Genomic DNA, 27,002 nt, shown 5'->3' on the forward strand with positions numbered 1-27,002 from the left:
TTCATACTGTATACAACAATACTCTCCTTACACTAACTGGTACGTTTCAATTTTCCAACACTCTAGCTTGGATAAGCACGATACTGAAGTGCCGTGTTAAAATAAATTGTGTTGGTTTTCATATATTATTGGCCGATATTTTACAGATCAATATAACAATTTAAAATTTAATTATTTAATAATAAAGAATGAAGAACACTTACATTCTAACAACTACACAGACTTTTATTAGTAATTAACTTTAAGTATATCTCAATATACATTTTCTGTATATTTAATTTTTAAACTTATATGTATGTATAAAATTGAAAAATTTATAATTACCCTTTATTAGTATTATTAGCTTCCTGTTGCATAACTTCCAAAATTTTTCGACATGCATTCGTACAGTTTTCTGGATTTCCATAAATTGTAATCGCTTTTTCCAAAGAACCAACATTATCTTTTCTATGCACATCGACTCTAAAAATAATAATGATTGTCAAGTGTTTTGTTATAGATTATTAATTGATAAATTAGCAACTATATTGTTACCTAGCTCTAGTTTGTTGAGTAATTTGTCGAATAGTAGAACCTCCTCTGCCAATTATCGCACCAACCATATCACTGTGCACCAATATACGCAATGGAAACTCAGTTTGTCTATTGCCAATACCCGGACTACTTCCTGGTGCACCAAATGGGACATGGCGTGGTCTCATTGTACCACGACCTCGTCTTTCCATGGCTGGTTCGACTTTAACTTGGCAGCCTTCGAGTTCAAAACCTGGCAAATTAGCTAATGCACTGGAAATAAAAATAAAGGACACGTAAATATAACAGAATAAAAACTGTGAACTTCAACTCGAAATGATGTGATATATGTTTATATAATAAATTATAGGTATCAACTTTGTACAGACATGTAGAAGAGCAAGTTTTATGATTATTCAATGATAATACACATTTAACCCTTTGAGGAACTAAAAAAATTAAGAATACACAAATGCTACGCAAAAAGTGGATTAATAATTGCAAATCAATTTTAGAAGAATTTTAATTTTCGGACATTAACTTGTATTTAACTCATTTATATTATTAGTTCAATTTATAGCTAACAGAGTGAAGCACATAATTCGCCCTGATTTTATAACGACAGTTTATTAAATAACAACCTATAAAATAAGAAAAACAAAAACACATTAGCGGTAAATACGTTCCGGGATATTTTAGCAAGAAATATTAGTCGTGTGTTATCAGATCTTACTTAAGAGCTTGTTCGGCAGACTCGAATGTAATTTGTATGACTTGTGTGGGCCCATCGCGCTGACTGAGTTTTTCAATGTCTTTTACTTGGCCGAACTGCAATAATATCTGTTCCAACTGTTCACCTCGAACGCTGCTGGGCACGTTGCTGATCACTATCTTGTTAGCACTGCGGAAAAAAAAATATTCAATAAATATGAAATTATTACTGAAAATCATGCGTATACCATATTATTGGAGATAAACGCATGCTTAGAAAAATAAAATACCATTAATCTGTGACATTCTTGCGAAACGTCCAAGACTGTGTGTAATAATAACGGGCTAACATACACAATATCCTTCGTGCATTTTATGTGTATGAGTAAATCAAGCGTCGAAAACTTACAATCGACAACCCTATACATAACACATTACAACCTGGTAAATTTTTTTACTACGTAATTTTTACTTTTTTTTTTTTTTTTTATAGACAATTTTTTCTACAACCTATTATTTTTTTTGATAATTTTCTAGAAACATTTGATTAAACGTGTTATCGTCAATTGGTTCGTCGAATCGGTATGCTTTGAAATAAATAGACAGTGTGGCTAGTTGACGACAGTTACAGTGTCGCCAGTACTAACGCGTTTTCCCATCAATGATAAAGGGGCACCGCCATAGTGTGACCAGACCGGCAACGCCCAAAATAATAGTGGCGTGCATATATTATCATGAAATAGCTGATGTACCTATTCATATTATTCTATCTACGGTCCGCGATGATAAATCATAAATTAATATATATATTTTACTACACGCTATAACACGCATTGACATCGGACTTCATCAGAGATCGGCCAAAAACGCTGTTAGAGTACATCTACATCATTGAAAAGCGTCGGGCGGACCCCGCCAGATCAATAGAAATTAGAATACAATAACAACAATTATAACAATCGTAAATCGACCTCATGATTGTTCTTCGAGAATTGTATACTGATTGATAATTGATTAACGTATACATTATAGACGATGATGCAATAACGAAAAACTTATCAGGGCGTGTAAAGTGGCGTGACTGGCCTGTTATGTTATCATTCAAATAAGTCCATCTTCACCATTTCTCGAGTTTTCACTGGACATAGGTGTATTATCTCATATTGCATACAAATTCATAAATCATTACTAACACATTAACGTAAATAACTGGCATACAAGTTTTGTACGCGATTTTACTTTACAAAATACCTAAATTGTGTATATATTATAAAGACAACAATTAAGTAACCAGCAGTATTTTAATTAATAGAAATGTTAGTAAATATTAAACTAACTATAAGTCGTTATTTAACCCCAATTGCAATTTTTTATTTATTACAGCTAATAAATGTTATGCATAAAAATAACATACAGCAAAAAAAAAAAGGGCTGATAATTTTTCATGAAAATAAAGCGATTCTTCGAAATAAATGGTGAATAGTAACCAATGTTTTTTTCGGTAAAACATAAAAAGAAAATACTAAGATTTCAAAAAATAATCTTATCCAAATAATAAATGGCTCCTATATCATTTTTTTTTTTATTATCGCCGATTATGTCAACACAATGGCTACCATACAATTATGCGTGAGACTGGAATGGAATTTTGTTTTGCTTTTCCTTAAATTGTTTCCGATTTCAATAACCGGTAATTCGATTTTAATGGGTACCTACTAACAAACTACATAACAAACCGGTTTGAAAATATTATACCTTTTGCGATGTCGATCAATGACCACACTGTGTAGTTAAAAACACATGCAGATTGAAAATATGAACCCTAAATTGGCAAAGTGGATTATGACTACTATCAAGTCTAAATCAACATTTTAAAAGGTTTTTACCTTTTAAACTTAAATAATTCTCTATATAATTGTACATTTATTTTTTATTAAGTCATTAAGCATACGGAACTCAACATTGTTGTACTCGATTTTTTAAAAATATTATTCCATTAAAAAGCACAACAAGTTAACTGAAATTAGTCGACTAAAATGTTATCCTCTGCAAATAATATTCGACTAAATGGTACTTTTTTTGAAAAATGTTATATAATACAACTTGCTGGGAAGGAAATAATGGATTGATCGTAACTCAAACAAAAAAATTAAATTATTTAGTATAATAATAAAATGGCTTATATAGATCAGTTTAGGGGACAACTGATGCTTATGACGTGTGCCTTAATATATTTAATACCCCGTTCCGTTCCCATTAAAACCGATTTTATGAAAATAAGAATTTTCCAGGGTTCTGAACCCAAATTACCAGTAATTACTATGATAGTAGTAGTAGAACCATTAGCAGGTAAGAGATATTTTGCAAATTTACTTAATGAACATAATATCATTACAGTTGGATAATTACGAATCGAAGCTAGCCTAACCTAACAAAGGAAATACATTATGCATCGATTAAAAACATGTTATAAACTTGTCCGAAACATTGTAACGGACAACCTTAATAGGACCTTACGTCGTTAAAATGCAACTCAAGGTACAATAATCGTTAGGAAAAATAATAGTTTTCTCCGAACGAAGTATATTATGTTTTAGAATTTATTTCAGATAAGTTACTCAGATGACGTTTACTTAAGAGGGCGTCGCACCGCCCATTTTTATGGAGTTAAGTATAGGCATTTTTTTTACAAAATCTTAATTTAAAGGTTAAACTGTGATGTGTAATTATTAGTTTAATAACTAGGACTCTACTTTGGTAGTTAATTTATTTTTTGGACTATCACAGCATCATTAAAAGCGATTTAAAAATGTTTTTTCATCTCAACTTGTTTAAGCAGACTGAAAATAACTCGCTTAATTTTGGATTTAGAGTAAAAGCGCCTATTATAACATTAAAAAAGAACAATATTTCGGAGGGCAAGACGGCGCGTTTTTTTCATTATTCTTAGTATAACGCTCAATACATAGTTTAGAAATAACGACTATTTTAACATTTTTAAATTACTGTAACTTTCCAAAAAATTAATTTTTTTTTAAAAACGCACCGTCTTGCCCTCCGGAATATTATTTTCTTTTTATTTAATAACGGGTGCTTTTACTCTAAAACCGAAATTAAGCGAGTTATTTTCAGTCTGCTTAAACATGTTTTTACCACTGAAAATCACCGGTGCGACGCCCTCTTAACTAAACTAGTATGAGAACGTATGGCGTTGTTGTCTCATCGAGTTTTTGGAAAACATAATATCGGTGACGGCGATTAACTACATATAATCGATGAGTAGTTAAGAAGTATTTTCGAAAAGATTAAAATTATACAATATTATATTATATTCAATCTATGCGTACAAACTACCGTGGACGCGTTATTTCAATAATCGTTTACGTCGAGGGATGTGTGTACTTCATTGTTATTGGAAGACACGACGGTGAGGCAAGCTGAAAAAAAAAAAAAAGAAATCGGGGACGAACGAGAGAATTAGGGGCGATATTGTGAGTTGACCTTGAGACCCAAACGGTGCTGGTAAGAATACGTTTTCGGTTTTTCTATACATACACCGCCGTCGTCGCCTGGGGTCACTGCTTGGTATGCGGAATAACGTCACAATATAATATTACCCAAGCGCACCGAAAAGATACAAAAGGAGAAAAAACCGTCTTGACCGTCCCACAAAACAGTATAAATAAAAAAAAATTAAAGGCCAATTCTTTGCAGCCAAAACAACAACAGATCGTCCTACTAAAAAAAAAAAAATATATTTTCTATACGTCTGACGCACCCCGTGTGTCATGCTTTGAGAAATCTTAAAATGTGACTCAAGAGGTCACCGTGTGTGTGTAAACACCTAAAACAGTACACTCCACCGAGATCATCTCGAAATAACGAGATAACGAAATTATGCCGATCATTTATTTTTCGTTTGTAAAACTGCCACGTTCCGTGAAAACTGAAAGGCGCAGCAGAAATTTCTTAATAACAAAAAAATTATTGTAACTAAATCGAAAACGAGCATCAAATTTGTTTTATCATTAGACAATTTTGAATGGTTATTAACGCCAAAAAAAAGGTTGGATAAATGCAACAAAATATTAATGCGTACAGTACCGTTTCTTAGTATCTTTGCAATTACAAAACGTAAACACGTTACTAAAACCATTAAATTCCACTCAAATATGAGTATTTATATTGTTAACCTTGTCCGAAATACATACCACATTTATTATTTAAAAGAAAGGTTCATTTCCATTGGCTCAATACATTATTGATTAATTTAAAACTAAGGCTCGTGTGCTCATTTTACAAAAGTAACTCAAAGTGACATTAGGTCACCTTGACCAAAGGCACGTCCGTAGAATTAATTAATATGAAGATCAATGAACAAAAACAGCAATTTTTACAATTAATAGTTAAATCAACTTTTAAACAGCCAACCTATCACAATTCCAAAAATGTTAACACTAAAATATGTATTAAAAAAATAGGTAACTATTGCGATAGCGAAAAACTTTTTTTTGGACTCCTAAATTCTATTTGTAAGAAAATATTCTTAAAACAGCCTAATTAAAACAACGACATGCGTTCTTTTAGAATTTGTTTAGCACTTTGCGTTTTGTTCTTACATATAAAATAGTAGGTACCACCATCATGACTCATTAAGGTATTACAAAATTCTTTGCATGACTAAAAATATGGTTTCAAAATCGAAAGTAGAACACACTGAAATTTTAAAGGAAACCGGTCAAATTTTTGCTTATCATCGAGGTAAAAAAAAAACACTTGTATAAACCCATTAAATCGTAAATTCCCGGTGATTATTGTTGCACACAAGCTGAACGATAGGTTTCATTGGGGACCTTTAAACGGCTGAATAGTATTGGATAAGTAATAGTTAAGTCACGTCGCATTTCAATAAATAAATAGTAATATAATATAATATAATGTTACAATAGTAAAATACAATCTCAACGCGCCACTCATCTGGTCTCGATAACATTCTAATCGAGTTAAACACTCTAAGGTCAAGGTCACCTCAAGTGGAGAAACGCGTAGGTACCACCGGTAATATTATTATACATTTAAGTCTTCACTATTCTTATAACATTATATTATTATACATTATATTTAACCACCAAACAAACTTGTCGTATTAACAACACATAAACATAATATCACTGCACACATTATTCTTTGATCTTTGATTATTTAATCGAAGCAACCGTTTGAGTGATATTTTATTTTCACTATTTAGTCACGCAGAAGGTGTAATATAAACAGTGCATATAAACAATTATCATATATTATTTAATATATAATAATGTATATTTATATACAAGGATAAAAATGTCGAGTACAACGATCGGTTACCGCTGCAACAACATACTAAAAATGATTAAATGTTTTATCCATAGGCTATTTTATTCTTTTTTTTACAATTTACAGTACAATAACCGCGTTATCGTCGTACTTTCGATAAAGCGTACTACACTAATAATATTAATATTAACTACATCTTCCGGCTCGTTACACGTGAATAGGCGGACGGACAACAGTCCAATGGCACGTAAATAAGTAATAACTAAACCCAATGATTAAAACATGTTTTACGATTATTATTACACGGTACTAATAAAATTGAAAAAGTTAAACATTGGTAACATACAATTATGCGATTATTGAATTTCGCTGGATTACATTATTATGCGCGGTTTAAGGTAAACAAGCACCCTCTTGCTGTAGGCAATTTAACAGCTCACCGTCTCAATGTCTTTATTACTATGCAAAACAAGGGTATACAGAAATTGAACGATTTGAACAAGCGCCGCAAATCCTTCGAAACACCTAACGTATAAGTCCTAAAAGTCGTCAACAACAGTTTCAACCGAAGTAAGGTCGGGTATTATTTCATTGGGGCCGAAGTAAAATATAAAAACGATCGTTTTCTTAACTTGGCGATTTTAATAAAAACAAAATATATTAAAATATCAATAGAAAAAACTCAAAAAAATAAGAACAATCTATTTCTTCAATTAAACATTTTATTTAAAAGTTTCAGATAAATGCTAAATGATTCTAAAAGATATATTTCTCAATTGGGCAAGAGTACTTTACAGTATTTGGTCTAGATTTGTATTTCTGATCGCTTTTCAACGGGTTTAATATTTGTTTTCTATGGTAGTTTATGTCAATAACCCAGATAAATGTAGAGTTCCAACAAAATAATTTGTGAGTGATTCAAGTTGAGAACTTTAAAGGTAAGCTTTTCGTTCAAACTTGATACACTTTTTTTAAAAATAGTAATACAAATATCCAGGAAGTGAGAACTACAAACTTTTCAAAAAAAAGTTAAAATAAGAATCAACCAACTTACAGTCAGCTAAACATCATATTTTAGTGACCGTGATTCGTTTATAAAGAACCTTTATTAAACGTGTACATTTGTTTTGCAACAGTTTTATGTAGTTCTCACTATTGCATCCGTAAATCGGCAATTTCAATAAGGTAAAATATTACAGTTTTGTAATCATTATACAGATTTATGAGGTTGCAATTGGAGAACGTGAGAAACCGGAATGGTACGTACCGACCGGCTTTGGCGCGGGGGCGGTTGACCGGTCGGGATCCGCACGCATAATTTATGAAAAAGGGACGCCTCCGAAAATGACCGTGCACGAGATTGGCATATAATGCAGTATTGTGTACAATCCCCGATTACACACACCACGGCTTTGAGGGGGAGGAGGAAGTAGAGGCCGTCCCACGCGCAATTTTTTTCCTCTCGCTTCTTCCCCCCGCGCATCATTGCCGTAGTAGGCGGCGCGCGAGGGCACGTGATGTCCACCGGCCGCTGGCCACACCGTGTTCCTAACGTGGCCTATCCAGCATCCAGCATCCACCCCCGCATGGGCGCGTGCCCCATTGTGATATTTTGTCCACAACGCATACGGATTACGACGGTAGGGGGTAGTGGCGGCGGTCCGCACTCGACATAAAAAGGGGCCACTACACTTTTGGCGTTGTTTTCCACCCACGCCACCGTTCGTACCGCTTATTATTATTTTTTTATTTTAGCGCACGTACCGTTATTGTTATACAATTTTTTATAGAGCGGTCGGCGACGCCGGGTCGGTCCAGGTGAAGAGGGGTTGGTGGTACGCGAAACATTGACCACCGCCATAACATTCGCTATCGATTAATACACAATATATGTATACATAATTTATTAAACATACATAATATATGTACGCGCAAGCACCTAGCTACTGACAGACGCATCTATCTGGCGGCCATCCGTCACCACGCCGCCATTTTCTCTATATTTTTAACATCAACAAAACTATTATGAATATGAGTGACGCAATTATATTATGCCAACAATTTAATTTTCAAATTTTTTAACATTATTTTGCTACTTGTTTTTCAAAACAAACGCACTTTCGGCGACAACCACCGTCCACGCCAAAGTGGGTTTGTTGCCAAATATGTTGCTGAAGCGAGAACAGAGATTAATAAAAGAAAAACTAACAGACATCTAATGGGTTTTGCAGTTAGACAAACTACTATGTAAAGTATTTTTCATTTTTAACGCATAATAACATGTTACGCGTAAATCAATTCAACTACTGACATGCATGATTCACCGATACTAGGTGTATCTCGGTCGCCTAGACTAAAATTAATAATTGGTCACGCACATTTTGTCCGTAAATATTAAAAATACAAAACAAATTAATGTAATATCGTCCAAATCTTTGATAATTAAAGAAATTTTTTAAATGTACTCTAATGTGTCGCCAAATAATATGTAGAAAAAAAATACATCCTCGTGTTGAAGCTAGCTGTTGTTTTAGATGAATACAAAAAAAAATATCAAACAATCATTGTCAAAAAACTATTGTAAAACCATAAAATTGCCAACATTCCTCATAACAATATTTTAGATAAATGGCTCTTTGATAATATATTTTTTATAATGTTCAAAAAAACTCGATTTTTAAAGATATAATATATTATTTTTAAATTTATAACTATTTGAGTGCGTTTACTTTTAAACATTTTAATTTTCAGAGCAATGTTTGACAATGATGTATACTCAGATTAACAATACATTATTACATTTTATGAAATGTTAACATAATTTAATTTGGGCTTTTAATACATTTACCATGGCTAAGAATTGTAGCAGTGGCGTAATTACAGAGGGTGATCAAATTGATCCCCCAGTTTTTATTTTTGTATAAAAAATTACCTATTAAAAATGTATTGATTTAATATAAATGTTGTAAACATAAAAATATTATTAAGTTTTAGAAGAATGTCACAGCAATTTTTATTATGTTATATTTAATAAATAAATGTGAACCAATCTATACTTTAAATCACCTTTTTTATCTAACAAACATTGTCTGGTAAAAAGCAAAATGGACTAAATGTATTTTATTTGATTGAAACATCAAAACAATAAACCGTTCCTAGCATTGCGTATAAATTAAAAAAACATGGTACAGCTTTTTCCGGTTCGGCCATAAAGGCCTTCTACAAAGGGGTTAAGGGGTCACATTATATTTTTGCTTCCTAGAAGAAAATTATAAATACGCCATTGGTGTGGTAAGACGACTGTCAGTCAGCTCAATGTAGAAACACAAATGAATTATCTAAAATTATTTTAAAAACGTGATTAAATGTTTTTAGTTGTATGCCTAACCTTTGCCTATAGTTAGTAGTTACACACAGGACGATAGTATTCAAACGGTATGAGCGTATAGACTAGTAAACTGGCTTTATGTTGGCTTCCCTTTCTGAAGTCTTAAAATATTAAGTTTGTCAAAAGGTAATTAAGTGTTCTGCGAAACCCGTGATTAGTTTCTTTTGACACACGTTTTGCTGCCATTACAAAATTATTATACACCAACAACAGTACTTCTATTAATGTTTCCAAGTACACGTACCATGGAAGTAGTATATACTATCAACAGGAACTCGACGCAATCCACAATTCCTCGAGAAAAAACGATTTTATCATTAGGAAAATTCCTGATCTCGGTTTAAGAAAATCTGGCTTTTGTATGTAATGAAGCGCATTGACCAAATTTTAAATTATTATCTTATAGGCAAGTTAAAGCAATGTCAAGATTAGACCTAGAAATCAGAATTCATTAGTCGGAATTCTGTTCAATTTAGGCTTGTAACAATATTGCATTTGCATAGTGAGAGTCATACATCACACTCGAATATTATATGAATTCTCATTTTCATTAAAAGGGAAATTTCACAAGCAAAAATGTAATTTTGAAATTCAGGAAGTCGTTATGCAATTGAAGTAAATAGTAACCTTGAGATAATAATAAGTTAGGAATTTGTTTTTATGACTTAATTAAAATCGATTTTATAAATATATAATACATAAATATTTGTTTGATTACATCACTTTGATTATATTTGTATATTAAAATTAAATTTGCGTAAAATAATTTATTATATGACTCCAAGAAGGGGAAGGGGGAGTTCAGTAGTTCCGTAGGAAAAAAGTGTAAAATTACTTTATTTAGCAATGTCTTAATAAGTGTCAATAATAAGTAAATGGTAAATCACTTTATGTTATAACAATCATAACACCGCCGTTATCAAAACCGTTTATGCAAGCACAAACAATTGTGTAGTAACTCGGCTAAATGATTTGGAATATTGTCGGAAAAATCTTAGATTATAATTATTATTATTCATATTTAATTTTTATTATTCGCGTCGGTTTACGAAAGGGAACTCCGTGGAAATCGATCCGGTTTTCGACTGACAAATACTGCAATCTTGATTTACTGCTATAGCTTTTTTAACCGCATTGGACACATACAATGTTTCTTTTTTTTCAATTTTAGTAGTATGGAGCGCATAAGCCATAAAAACACTACTTTTTACACTATTCGTATACAGGGAGAGACCGCGACTGCAAAAAAAAAAAAAAAGAAGACTACTTAAATTTTTTTTTTTTTTACTACCCACGTTCATAAAGAAAGTTGATACAGCAGCTGCATTCCATTTTTATGCGCGTTTACTCGTTGCGGTGGCGGCCGGCTTCAATTGCGTTTCAAATATGACTTCCGGTCATTGACCACAGCCAAAATAACATATGCATGCACGCCAGCCAGCCAGCCGACATGGCCCGCGCCAGAACAGGTTCGCAGAAATACAACTTTTTTTTTTTTTGAGAAATTATTAGTTATTTTTTACTCGACACACAAAAATTTGTAATTATTAAGTGTCAGTGGAAAATCACCGTAGACGTATCGCGTTTTCCACACAAGCGAACGCCGACGCGACGGTGCCGGGCAAACTTATTAATACAGACGCCGAGAGTTCTATATCGAGACCCGGCAACAGTCGGTCGGATCGCGTGCGTATACGTTGGGTGTATATATAATATACATATATATATGTAACACATGTTATTTTCAGATCGTTAGCCCGAGCGAACGAGAAACGCGACGAGAAGATATGCGATTAAAACACAGGAAAAAAATTACAGGACAAAAAATTTGGCAAAACCCTACTGCAGACGTGTATTATTTCTGGCCAGGTTCTCTAATTATATGTACATATTACAATAACGGCGACGAAACCGCCCTGGAACGTGGCAATCACACTATTCAAATTCCATACGAAAATAATGTGGACACAATCGCAAATACCGAATACATCATTAGTTTTTCTAGCAAAAAAAAAATTATTTAACGTACACCTGTTGGCCGAAAATCGCAAAGGTCCTAAGAAAAAATAATGATCCAATGAACGGCGGCACGCCGTCAAAACTCATAACCGGACAATATTCATACACGGTCAGGCAAAAATAACAAGGGTTTCGTCACTGCTGCCGCCGCCATTGTAGGGAGCGACTGCGACCCTAAGCGAAAAAGCCCCGATATGAGTATTCATTTGTCTGTCACGTGCCCCTACTATATGCTCTACAACAACCGCCATTGGTCCAAACGCCGTGATAACCACCACATGCGAGTTATTATAAATTACAATATTAAACACGATAATATTTTACACATACGCTTTACGCAAAAGGACAGCGTAAACGTTCATTTTTTTATTTTGGAAATTTCAACATTTCTGAAAATTTGTTTTTAATTGGTCGACCTGTAAACACATGACTTGATTACAACTATTTTTCTGGCTTATTGCAAGCCTCGCGGGCTCACTGCCACTACTATTACGCGCATCCATTGCTTTCATAAAAAGTCCTCACAAACTCAGTCAATCTACATTGTCTCAGGTCTTGTTCCATCTGGTTTCTACATTGAGAACTTATGTACCAGCAGGCCCTCGGCTCTCCACACGTACCCTGCCCTGCTAATTCTTCGACTTTTAAAATCCCTATTATGTCAAGCTCCTCGAACATTTCTCTCACTCCAGCATTAGGCTTACATTCGTAATCATTATTTTATGCTCAAATATCCCTAGCAATACTTTTTTCGAAAAAAACGCTAATCTTATATTATATACATTATTATTATTTTTAAACCTATACTTATTAGATAATGGTTATTAAATATTTTTGTTATTTATCAATTTAAAATTAATTTTAAACAGTTTTAGAAAATAATTTTTGCATAGTTTTGCTATTATACACATCTATATAAAATTATGTATTATGTACTTATGTACATTTATTCTAATTATTCATATACAAACATTTTTTTGAAATTTTTCAAAACATTTCTAGTTATAAATTTCTGGAACTTGTACAATAGCAAAAAGTATTAAATAGTATAAATAAGTCTACATTACATTCAATTGATCGATTTAGACAATTATTAGTACATATTTTCTTGTTATAAACGTTTGTCTTGTTACAATATGTAATTTTATAGGTGCATTATGATTTAGATTTATCAATCACTTCGGGTTTAGTATAAGATACAATATATTATACATACAATATATTATACAACAATTATTGCTGTGATAGAGATAAGAATATTATGATACTAATATGTGTGTATATGTGTAAAGAACCGATTTTTTTTTAATTACCTTTGGACAGCCTGTCTCTGTTGAAACTGAGCGCTTTGGTTGTAAGCGTAACCGTTGTAATCTTGCGTATTTCCTTGGTTGGCCTGTTGACTTTGGTCCATGTCGTTGGGGGTCATTATCATGTGTGTGTTTACGGTGTACGGAGTATTGGCAGTATTACTAAACACGGAACGACAAACATTTTAGTTGGTGTCTTTTGCAAGTGTTGTACAAGGAGAGCCGGTGCCGATGCTGCGTGCGCTGCGTTGATGACTACGGACCGCGGGGACACTCTACAAGCGTAACGGAAGCGGCATTTATACGGGGCGCCGCCAGCAGCGTGGGTATAACAATAAATTACAGAACGATCGTTCAATGTTAGTAGATAGTATTAGATTATACTATTATTATTATTATTATTATTATGTCGAAAGCCAAGTATTCGAGGGGACCGCGTGGATATTTAAGCGGCAGCAAGTGGAAAACGGTGTTGCCGGCATTTGTCCCGAGATTACTACCGCCGCCGCCGCAGTAAGTCGACGTGGGTACCGTTGGACGCGAGACTTGTTGGTCGTCGCCATAGCGGTGCCTGTCGTCCACATTTCCCGCCGCCGACTTCGCGCTCTTTATTAAAAGCTCCGGGGTTAGACGCAAAAAAACAATACTTCGTTAACGATAACAATATTATTTATAATTATAGATCTTTTGTCGCGGCACGTTTAGCACACGTATATATCCGGTGTCACCGCCCTCCTTTGGTTTCCGTTCGATTTTTTTCCCAACCCTTGCCGCCGATCGAGCTTAATAGCAACGTACAAAACACAATGTATATTATACTATATTATATTATAATAATATATGTATACAATATCCCGTACACACACAGTCACGGGCAAAGAATGTGCGTGCGTTCGACCGGCAGCTACGGCGGCGGTTGCCGGTTAGTAATGTTGGACGGCCGGGAGGAGAAGGCATCGACCGCCGTGAACGTCACCTGAGGGGTGGAGTTCGATCGGAATGCTCGCGCGCGTAAGCCACGTGTGGGAAATGTGACTAAGGAGGGGAACGGCTTCGGCCCGTTCGACGATTACAAACGAAAATATTACATTAATATAATATTATTGTTATTACTGCTATCATCAACATTGCTAACGACGTTGATAACAATATTAAATAGGCATACCGCTATTATTGTTAAAAAATAAAGGGCAACGATAATTGAATACCGTAAAGCCGGCGTACTACTACCAGCGTTGATACCACAGCACGCGATTGATCCAAAGTACATGTAGTAATGATAATTCATTATTATCGTTTCAATTAACCAAGTGGGAAAACAAATATAAATATTAATTTGGAATTAGAACCCACAAGCGGACGCGCACCGGACACGCGGCGGCTAAACGTTTAACGACAAGCGGATGTAATAATAAATCGACATTTTGTTGTTTAAGAAAAAACGCAGCAAACGGACTCGGGCAGAACGTCGACGTTCGAGATACAAAATATATTACACATTATTTTATTAATCAAAAATAATAATAGGTAACAAAACAAATAACACTCACAAGAATTATTACTATTGTGATGGCGACGACGATGTTACGCGCACAGAGTAAAGATCACGCACACACACACCACGTCACAAAAAAAGAAAGAGGAACACGACAAACTATATTATATTATTATTGTTGTTTATTTATAAATAATTAGGTAATACTTAAAAAAAAAAAAAAAAAATTAAAAACCTAATTACGATGAAGACGACGACGGTTTTTGGAGTATGTATAAGCGGACCGGTCTAGGATTTTTTAAAACACTGCGTCGGCGGACGATAGATCGTACCGTAATTATATTAATTAAAGATTATTAATTCGTCATTTTCGAGTATTTAAGTATGAAAATATCATATTATGTTTAATAATATCGTGTGTGTGTGTTTATTTTGTGTGTCGGCGAGAATTCGGTGGTCGGAGCGCACGGCGCAAAAACAACGATACGGACGGACGGGCCGCGGTAGACAGAGAGAGGGAGAGCAGAAAAAAATTCTTAAAACTCGTCCGAACCACTAAAATATATGAGAAACGCAGTGTGGCCAACTACATCGGCGGCAGCGGTAACCCATCGGCGTGTGCATACAATAATATATTTATATACATATATATATATATATATATATACACGTACACAATAATATAATGTAATATTATAATGCGATGTATGCACCGCAGCGCGACGCGTTCACCAAACCCTCTCCGCCGTCCATTCAATAATAATATTGTTAATTTTGTTGGTTGCTTTTTATTTTTATTTTGCAATAATATGTTATTGCTACGCGCTCACACCATTCATTATTGGCGCAAACATTGGTGGAAGGGCGCACATGCCATGACACCACCATTCCGGTGTAACAGGCGATTTAGATTTCAGTTTATAGATAAAAACAAATTCATAACAAGTATAACATATTATTTTATGTAGGTATACTTCGTTTTGGATTAATTAATGTAACCTAACCCGTCGAGGTCACGGAAATGTAGATTAAAAATAATATCCCATATCTACACGGTTTGTACTTCAGCCAAATCATTGTTGGAAATTCATAAGAAAAAATGAGAAAAAAAAACCGCAAAGAAACAAACACAAAATAATTATTCTATTTATACGTCAAGGGATATACTGAATGTACGGAAAAGTTTAATAATTATTGCCGTCATAGTTACTTTTGTTTGCCAAATTCTACAAAAATTCTCCGCCAGTAATGGGCAAATTTTGAAATACGAATATTTAAAATATTTTTATGTCAATTAGTATTTTGTCTTTCAAAGTACAGAATACTCTTTTTATTCGTGCCTTAAAATAATTGTACTCTGGTATTAAAACTGTATGTATTATAGTCCCTAATTGTGAAATTAATAATTGTAATTTTTCCATTTAATGGAATACATAAAAAAAATATATGTTTCATTATACGTCATATATTTTGTCTGTTAAAACTGACTAGAGATATTATTCGTTTATTACTAATCTAAACTCATCGAAATTATTATTTACAAAATACTAGCATAGTGGAAAACGGAGAGATCACAAGTCTTTAGGAACCATTACCTAACACTGAAAGTCATAAAATCACTTTTAAGTATTCGCATCATTGCGAAACTGTAGGTGCTATTTGTATATAAAATGTATAATACTGTGTATTTACTATATAATCAGCCGGATTCATAGATTACTCTAAGAAAAATATATTAGATATATCTACGGTCTAATTTTCAAATCTTAAATTCAAATACATTGTACTACGTTTATAAATGCAAAAAAAAATAAGTTTCTACCGTTACTAGAGGATAGGGAACACAATTTTCTTGGGGATTTCACTGTAAATCGGTAGAACTGTAACTATGAACACACCACACATATATTAGTAATTAATTTGACATTTTTAAAAAGTTATAATGTGTAATTTTTTACGGTAATAATCTACGGGGAAGAGTTTTTCAAATTTTTGGCTTTCAAAAAATAACTTTCTGGTAAATATTTCTGATCGAAACAAATCTTGGTACATAAAGAAGTCGGCAGATTAAAAACACATCATTCTAAAACCAATACCTTCTTAGCTCCAGTTAAAACATAAAATTACTTAGTAATATTTCAATTACTTATAACTTTATTACATATAATAAAAATACGGGTAAAATTATACATCAAATACTGTACTTTATATTTTTCTCTTTAAAATTATTTAATTTATTATTTAGTCTAAAAAAAAGTACTGTATTTTACTCATCTCGGACTATTGTTATCTTATGGTATAACGACAATTTCATTTTGAACCCGACTTATGACCGTTCTTGCCACCAGTTTGGTTTAACATTTATGTAATATAGACAATAATTTGAGCGTTATCCGAAAGCACATTTAGCCAAACATTAGCCGAAAAGAGCACAAATTGATAATGCCAAAGAACATGAAAATATAGTCTAAACAACACCACAATATGTATAGTATAATATAAATATCGATAACTAAGTGCATTTATGACATGCAATGTGCACTATTTCATCAATATTGTATTAACTATTGATATTATTAATAACAACTATTTTGTTTTTTTATAAATAATAGACTTCATTTAAAATTGTTTTAGCTAAAATAATTATTTTATACAAAGTTTACTGTCGAGCCCAATTTAAATCACTGTATTTACAGACCCCCGCAAAAGTCTGTTACATACTCGAGAAAGTCAACGAACTTTTGGGGGAGCTGTTTATACATTTATATAGTTCTTTTCATATAATTTGTTTTAGATATTTCCGTATTAAATGATTTGTCACGATACAATCATTTTTATAACTCGGTACTTACCAAAGTTTTTAACAAAGCATAAAATAGTTTAAATTTAATTAATGTGCAAATGGATTTTAAAATTACTCAATCGAATAAAGAAAATAATTTGCTGATAACCACGGGGTGTGCTATTATAGGCAAAGTAATTTCAGGTAATTAAAATAAAACTGCGCTCTTTTAGATTGCACCGAATAATTTTAATTTTGTTAAACAATATTAAATTTTTTTAAACTACATTGGTGAGAACGGCAATTACAGTGTACAAGTGTTTCTTTATACATTTTACAATACAAATGAAATTGGTGTTCATTTAAATACTTTTTTAAGTACTTAATAATTGACGATTTAACATTTGAAAATCGAATAGAATTTTAGTATACAAATACAAAGCTAGTTTCTAATTTTCAAATATTAATACAAAAACACGACAAAGAAAAAAATTGCAAAATTCAAATTAGCCGCTATGCTATAAAGATTCCAACGAGATATTACTTTAAATTATGTAGACTGGTACAGAATTTTCATTTTAAAACATTTTTGTGTTCATATACATTGTTAATAGTGTTATCGTCAAACCGTCAAAATTATAATCGGACCTAACCTAACCTTTTACGAACCCGAGGCTCCCAAATTCCTAGCATAAGCCGGATGTTTTGTATGTAGATGTACCGAACTAATACAAATTATATTTTCGGTTGTATTAAAAAGGAAAAAAACGTTAAACCGTATTGCGACCTTTGATCGAGGGACAAGGCAAACATATTATTATGATCAAACCAACAGGACAGCGCAGGTATATAAGTCTAATAACGGAATATCCTGAAGACATGTATTTACCTGAATGCATAGAAAAACCATTCCCATAAATGAAATCGGACCAAACCATATAAAGCAATATTGGGTCGACGGTTTACCTACTTCGAACTGTACCTACATATTTGACGAAAAAATCAAAATCAACAACATATCGTTTTTTCATTATTAAAAGAAGGACTATGTTCATTGGTCATTGTTCAGTGTTTGATGACCACTAACTAATACATTACACCGTTACAGTCAACACAGTGTTCATAACGAGCTCAACAAATGCCTAATATGAAACACGATGTTAGTGTAATATGTTGTACGTGCATTATTTCATTTCCAAAATGAATGAAATGCTGCACATTTCCAAATGGTAGCACATATGTGCACATGAGGCAGGTGTCCGATGAGTTAGCACTCATGTGGCACTAGAAACACTGTTACACTGGAATATTCCATAATGGACTATTTCATTTATAATATAACGAGCAAAACGTTTTGAATACCGGATAACAACGTTAAAATTTCAAATAAGTAACTACGATCATAAAGTGAAAACTTAAAATTGCTCTATATAATAATCGCACACTTTAACTCAACAGCACATAAAGAGCAGCATACAAGCATTGTTAAAAAAAAATAATGTTTTTTCTTAGAACAAAACGTTTATATCGTTCTAAAAAGCGAAACAACTTTAAAATGGTTTTAATGGCTTTTTTTACAAGTTCAAAAATCAGTTAAGCATCAGAATATCATACTATTAATAATTTTAATCTACATTTCTTGTAGTTGTAACAAAATATAATGTAAATTTTAGCTTGGTAACGTTTTCAATTTCTGAGTATACTTTTGGTTAGGAACGTAAATGTGAAACCGCATTATGACGTGTATAGCACCAATATTACCAAGTGTCTATAAAGAAATGTATATTTAGATAATATATTTTAAAGCAAAATCAAATAATTAATAATTTGTTAATTACATCAAAGATTGTGTAAGATTGTTTAAATATTTGGCAGAAAATAAAACATAATTTTTCACATAAATGTATACTATAAAATGTAACGCACACTCTCGAGTTCATCCCTAAGTATACATTTTTTTTTCTTCAAATATTTCGGGCTAAGAAAACCTTATACTTGATTATTATATTTTTATATTGCTCGATAAGATGGAAACAGTTTTACTCGGTCTCTGTGACATATATATATATATATATATATTGGAATCTTTTAGAGCTGGCTTTATCTTATCGAATCGTCGGTGGAAAACCAATAGTAGTACTATTTAAATGCGATACGGTCACCGTATGAAACAAATTAAAAATATGCCTATCGAATTTTGTACGCTGTTTCTATTATGCACCCCTCCACCCTGGGCATATACGTTATACAGACCGTCAAAAATATACTGAGCTGTCATACTCGGCGTGAGCGTTACCGTACATACACTCGATGCAACCCATACACGCTCGAACTGTCCGAAGGGTAACGTGTATGAAAAAAAATATATATCTAACTGCACATAATAATATATAATGCATCCGGTAATGAAATCCGTTCCGTTCGCCATTTTGAGTAGGTACGTACGATAATAAATCACGGGTTTGTATTTTTTCATTAGAATTTCCACCATTCATTATGCCGTATGAACGAACGCGTTAACGTGCATTATATTATATTGTATAAAATGGCGAATGTGGAATTAGTTTTTAATACGTAGCGAAATCTTACCAAATAAGCTGACATGAAATGTAATAATTACTTTTGTTAATTATTAATGTTGCTAATTATTTAATATGTTTTATTCGAGTGGTCTCCGTTAAAATTAACCCGGTAGAAAACGGATGCACGTTAATTGTACGATTATAATTGAGCAACGCGCGTTTGAACTACTAATAATATCTCTTGAGGTATCTAACTGAACGGTACAATAAATAAGCCCAACTGGCGGTTTAATTTTAAGAAGGTACATAAATCATGAGATATAAATCATAATTGCAAAGTAAAACGATTCAATTGATTGTTCAGGTAACAATCATTGGCAAAACTAGAGTAAGGGCTATGAAAGTTCAAATCCTTTTATAAATTCCTTCAGGCTCTCGAAAAAAGTCAACAAGTCACGTTTTTAATTTTTACAACTCTGTGATGCATTTTATAATAATAGTGTTAAAACACATTTTATTAAAAACGATAACAGATAATCGATTAAGTAGCTAAAAATTATAAACAAAAATTAACAATTTAATAGATATTTTACTTGTCGTTACAAATAATTAGTCAAAATAATAATACATGTTTCATAATAAAATAATGATATAATATAATATATATATATATATATTATTATTTGTAATAGCTTGATGATACATTTTCTTATTGATTTTTTACTGCCGTTTTTCGTTGAGTGCAGTTCGAATTTGAATTACTGGAATTTTATATTAACTTAAAAGATTTTAAAAGTCTAAGCGCCAACCCATTTTTAACGTTAATATACTGAATTGGCCATAAAAAAATTCCAAATTGCATTACAGGGTTAACCCCTAATGTAATAATCACGATTACAAAATATGTTTTCCTTTGGTTACTTATGCGCGTCTGCTTTTTGTCCAGTCCCTTTTTTACCGTTTTGAAAAGTACTGGAACCAGTTTTTAAAAAACATCGCACACCTCACGCCACACACGCCCACCTAGAACATATTAGAATCACCCTCACACAGTTGTCCCGCACGTAGCAACCCTTCGGTGGCAAACGTAAGTAACGCGGGGGTGGTCATCGCCGAACTCGTTCCAAGACAATCATGAACCTGCGCCTTTGTGTCCCGAGCCAAAATCATTTCTGGACTTCCACGCCGAGCGTAGGATTAAACGAGGGCACGTATCATATTCTTCCGCGTACAGTACACTCTCCCACGCATGTAGCTGTACGTGCAAGGCTCGCGCTCAACCAGTCGGCTCGTACACCCACGCACGGGGGAGACCGGATCGGGACGTACGTTCTGCAGCACACGCACGCTATATTATTATATAATAACGAATGGGGGGGCCATCCAATCACAATAAAAGTTGTCAGCAATAAACAAATGTACTTACATAATTCGACGGCTCGTCCCCTCGTCATCACTTGTTTGAGATAATCAGAGAAAAATAATATGAACGTTTAAACGGCTAAACAATCAATGTTTAAATATAAAAAGTAAATTCCAAACTTTACAAAATATATAGAACACGGGTACATTTTCATTTCTCGCGCTTCTATGTATCTCTGTTACTAAGCCAAAGGTTGCACGAATACAAGAACGTATAGTGAGAGTGTAGTATTAAGAAGATTAAAGTAAAAATAAAACTAATTCGCTGTCAGAGTTGATTAAAATTGTTAATAGAGATATGCATCCCCCGAACCGGAGGTTCAACTATGTTGTGAAGGGTATAATGAAACCTGGTTCTCGATTTCCTTTGTCCAAGGTATGTTGATCGTAAAGCTGACCACTGTACATCGTTAAAAACCCTGTGTCGAAATACGCACTATTAATAAGCCCAGAACCAACAAGGTGGAAAATAAGAATTATAGTGGACGCAGTGAAGACTATATGGGCTGAAAAGCCAAAAAAGAAGAATGAAAAAACAATTTTTAACAAAGTGATACCAGAAAAATTGTTTTCACAAATTAAATTAATTTATTACCATTGTAATAACCAATCAAAAAAGAGGTTATGTGTCTGAGCAGTCAGTCTGATATTATATGTACATGCACACGGAGGGAAACCAAAAAATTCAAGTGGCAATTTTTTTTAAAACAATTTTTTTTAATATTGTAGTACTTGCCAATGAGCACTCTATCTATGTGTATTGGTTTTACAGTTTGAACGTTTTCATTTATTTTTAAAAAGACTTCCAAAACTATTAATGAACATAGGTACCCCATAAATTACATAATAATATCAACAAATGACAGTCAACACAATCTTAAATATTTAATGCAAAATAATTATAAAATTTTAGCAATAACTGAAATATGAGAATCGATGATTCGATAACGAATCAATATAATATACCTATATATTATACAGGTACAAACCCGGTTTGTAAACGTTATCCCCCTTAAATAAACGCGTATGTGAATTTTGGGAACCGCTTGTCAATAACAATGATATATAAAACCAAGGGTCATGTGTATCGTGTGATGCATTGGTTATGCTTCCTATAGAATTATTTAGAGAGTATATTTTATCGTTTATAGGTAGTCAAACCTATTTGAGAAGCAACCGCGTGTTCATGATTTATTTGGGAATAAATGTTTATAATTTAAATATGTCTGGTCACGGGAAGAATTTTGTAATTTCAAATTTTAAATAGAATTATCAAATCAAATGGTTTTTAATAAATTGCATTAATTACCGAAACACCACAAGAACATTAAACATTATAAAATTAGATTTGGTACACATTACGTCTAAAAATAAATTTTATGTTGTGGCAGGTAAGTGTTGGCTGTTTTTGATTGTGTAAGAAGCGTTAGACGCGTATACAATTAAATTGAACAGAAAAAATATAATATGAATAGAACAAAACCGGACATAAATCAAAAGTGGCATTGTTGTTCCATATACGGTTTAAGGTTCATGACAAAATAACACGAAAAAGGCAAAGCACATAATTTAAATTACCGAATACACGACAGGGTAAAAATGTACCATCATTTACAATGCGTTTAATACGCAAAAAAATATAAACATAATAAAGAAAATAATACATATACGAGCAAAAAAAAAAAGTGAAATTTCACAGACACGGTTAGTTGTAACAAAAATGATAATATACAATATGATGTATGAGCGGCGTATATCTCTTCACATCTTTTATTTTTTTTATCAAGGTGGGTTATGTGTAAGCACGCGTCCAATGCGTGGATGATGGTTGAATTAAAATTGAATTCTCCTCAAAATCCAACAGTTATAAAATATGTTTAGCGGCTCATTGCACGCATACAATGACGACGAATGATTTAATATGAAATACTTGTGGGAAAGCTGTGAAAAAAACTCTTTTAGAGTGCTTATTACTATAGGATGTCAAATGATTAATTCTAACGTGTACGTTAAATGATGCATAATGCATATATGTTATTAGATGTATAAATTAAGAGAGTAACATTTATGTAATATGAAAAGCAATAGCACATTACATTCACACGTTTGGTTATGAATATATTTCATATTATGATACAGGATAATATAGCCCTAGTAATTGTTTAACATTAACGATTTGCGATAAACGCACGACTTGCAAGAAAAAAATAAGTACAATATTTAGTATTTTGCCGGAATGGCTAAGCGTTTAAGAAAATATAATATACAATATTTCATTTGAGACAATACTCCTAACACAAAAAACTAAATTTCAGCGTGTAGTATGTTACACATAATATGATACTAAAATAAATAATGTAGGTAAAAACTCTTGCTGTGTCGATTTATAGTCTATAGACTGAGATGCAAAGAATTACAGACAAAAACAAATAACTTAAAAATAAATATTTTAAAGTTGAATCATCAACTGTATTTACAAATTTTATAATTTATTGTATAAAATGGCGACAAAACAACTTCACATATTTTTTACCAATACGGTTTACGACTATTTACAAGCACCAAAAATATAACCTCTACAAAGATGCACACAATTTGTTTCAAAATATTAAATATTTCATTGTAAACCGATGTAATAAATTGTATTAAAACGTTTTAATATTTGTCTATATTGTGGCAAATGACATCAGTTGAAAATTCATATTTCTCATATATTCTACACAGATAATATACAGGTATAATGTAATAATAGTGGATTTGACAACCTAATAATACGAATAACAAGATCGAAAATGAATAGTAAAGAAAATATCAACGAATACATGTTAAGCTTAATTACTATACTATAAACGGACATGTTGTCATTTATATTTCATAACATAGGTTTTACCTCTACATCATACGAAGCTATTTATCGCTAATCTACGCGTAATAAATACATTTAACCATTTTTAATTAATTGAAAATGCCAACATTGAATATACAAACACAAATTAATAATTTGAAATCCACAAGTATATTCATACATAACATTTTAAATAACGCCGTTGGCGGTTATTTTTACTATTAGGAAAACAATACTGGAAGTATCTTGGAAATAGAACGACGAAAAACAATTATTGGAAGTAAACCAAATATACTATAAGAACAATATCACAACGTAAAAAAACGTTCCTCCGCAAAAAAAAAATACTTACAACAATCAGTGTTGGATTACATACTAGAAAAAAAATGTATGAAAGTTTATATGTATGCGTGAAGTGCTACATTTTTTACAGATGTAAGACCTATAGGCTATATTATAGGTACAACAGAGAAGAAAAACTGGAGGGCTTTGAGATGTGGTACTACCGCATAATGTTTAGGATGCCTTGAATTGTGAGTAATAAACGGCATAAATAAAGTCGATGGTTTGTCGATATCTCTAATAGCTTAATTTGTATTCATTGTTTAAAACTCACCTTTTTTTCTGCTTTTAATTCTCTCTCTCATTTTCAATCCGTAGATTAATTTGAAGGTAATCTCTACTCTACTCTTCTGTTTTTTTTTCTTTACATTTCTTCATTTCTAGTTGTATCCTTAGCCTATCACTAAAGACTTAATCATATATAATTTTTAAGTAAATATCCAGTAAATTAATTAATTATTTTTTTATTGATATTGATAATAATGCCATATAGATATTTTTAATAACACTTTTTCATCGTTAGTCGCCATATCCCTCCATCTTACCTTAAGCGTTCTCTTTAACGCCACATTTCAGAAGCCTAAACCCCGTTTTAACTACTATAATAAAAACGTATTTAATTACAGTATCAAAGGAAAAAACAACTTAGATGTACGTCTACAATATTGTTTTTTTAAGTATCATCAAAATTTTAAGATTACTACAACCACTACAGGAAGTTTCGGTTATAGCTGAGAAATAAATACGAAGAAAAATAGTGAAAAGCAACGGCTCCTCATTACTGCACTAATAAAAATACACTTGATTGTGATTTAAATTAAGACTTAGTTTTGTTTTTTTTTTTTGCCAACTTTGAATTATTTATTAGCATAATAAATAATTAATGGTCGTTATAATTTAACAAAAAATGTAATCACGCAAAATTTATTATCTGCCAAAACGTGTATGAAGAAAACGTTCTGCGGATGGATGGAAAAAAAAAACAACAACAAGATAATTTATAATAATAATAATAATAATATAAATTCTATCTGTTGGCAGTGTGTGTATGTGTCGGATGCGGCGCGTCTGTTTGTCGCTCCCACTGGTGTGTGCCGCCGGCCGGCCGTTTCATTGGGGTGTGCAAACAAGATGGCGACCCCGCCTGAACGGCAGATGGATCGCGTACGCGTTCGGCACACGGAAAGCCAGGGATTAAACGCGCGCCGACCAAAGGGGTCGTCGGTTCGGCCCAACCCCTCCGCGCGCTCTGACGACTAGAAACTCACCCCCGGTAAAAGAGCGGCGATCGCCACCCCTACACCCACCTACCCTTCGGCATCAGACGAGCGCCGCCACCGGCTAACTGAATTCCATTGTCATGTTTGGCAACACAACCGACGGAAATATGATGCATCCCGTAGAAAAAAAAAATGCTTCAATATTATTATGTGTTTACGAGTGTGGAGTATAATATTATAATCGACTATTATACCATACATGTGTTTCGTCCTTTAAGCGGGCCATACTGCATATACTTTGGAGTTTTTAATGAAAGTTTTCTTGATTGACAATCAACACTGCCGGTACACTTGGGTATGAATGACTACGATTGACAATCAAATTTTATGACTGATGAATTTCAAACATGTTCGATTTTTTCCCGCTATTCAAGTAGATTGGCCACTTATGAGTGATAGTGTACGCTTTAAGCAACCGTGTGTACTCATTATCAGCATCAATCATCATTACTTCATCCGGAAGTGCTTGATAATAATAAAAAATAATAACACCGACAAAATCTAATACGATCAAGTCCGTGCTATATTTTTTACACTTCGACGAACCCAAAAACCACTCAGACCGTCATACGGTTTTTTGATAGCAAATAGTAAAATAGATTGATAATTACAAAACTCGACGGAGGTGGTCAATAAGTAACAAACGTCTCAATCTACTAGATTTGTCGATTATTCCAACAATTTTACATATCTACATTTTAAACGTAGTTTATAATGATATCACCACATTGTATCAAGAAATAAATTTAATGACGAAGAATTAAGTTTTATGAATTCATTATCAAGTTATTGAATATTGTATCAGTGCCCTCCTTTAAAACTCAACGATATCGGAATTTGGATACTGTGTGTAGTATTACAAATATTAAAAAACCGGAACATCATATTATTTCAATACACAATAAAGGTGAAAATAATAATACAAGTCAAAACGCCATACAGAAAAAACAGCGCGACCGAATTCCTAGCATTTCTCATCCGAGGTTTGACATACAAGTTATTAACAGATCTAATACCTGTTAATAACTTGTATGTAGACCAAATTCAACCTAGTCAGTTT

General features: G+C 32.7%; 1 protein-coding gene across 7 annotated transcripts in view; it reads right to left on the bottom strand.

The window, feature by feature from the left end:
* LOC126847120 (insulin-like growth factor 2 mRNA-binding protein 2) overlaps positions 1-27,002 on the bottom strand; it is a 38,305-nt gene that overhangs the window by 5,929 nt on the left and 5,374 nt on the right. For 3 of the 7 annotated variants that reach the window (XM_050587185.1, XM_050587182.1, XM_050587184.1), the window contains exons 3-6: positions 13,258-13,416; positions 1,247-1,414; positions 535-786; positions 325-462 (exon numbers count right to left, since the gene is read on the bottom strand). In XM_050587185.1, coding sequence (XP_050443142.1) covers positions 325-462; positions 535-786; positions 1,247-1,414; positions 13,258-13,416 — 717 coding nt within the window. The other 4 variants (XM_050587188.1, XM_050587187.1, XM_050587189.1 and 1 more) reach the window with 4 other exon arrangements.

This window comes from Adelges cooleyi, unplaced genomic scaffold (assembly GCF_023614345.1).
Source record: "Adelges cooleyi isolate 19-005CV unplaced genomic scaffold, UGA_ACOO_1.1 ACOO_flye_CR_arks_rails_tigmint_CR_PRNA_9, whole genome shotgun sequence".
Lineage (NCBI taxonomy): Eukaryota > Metazoa > Arthropoda > Insecta > Hemiptera > Adelgidae > Adelges > Adelges cooleyi.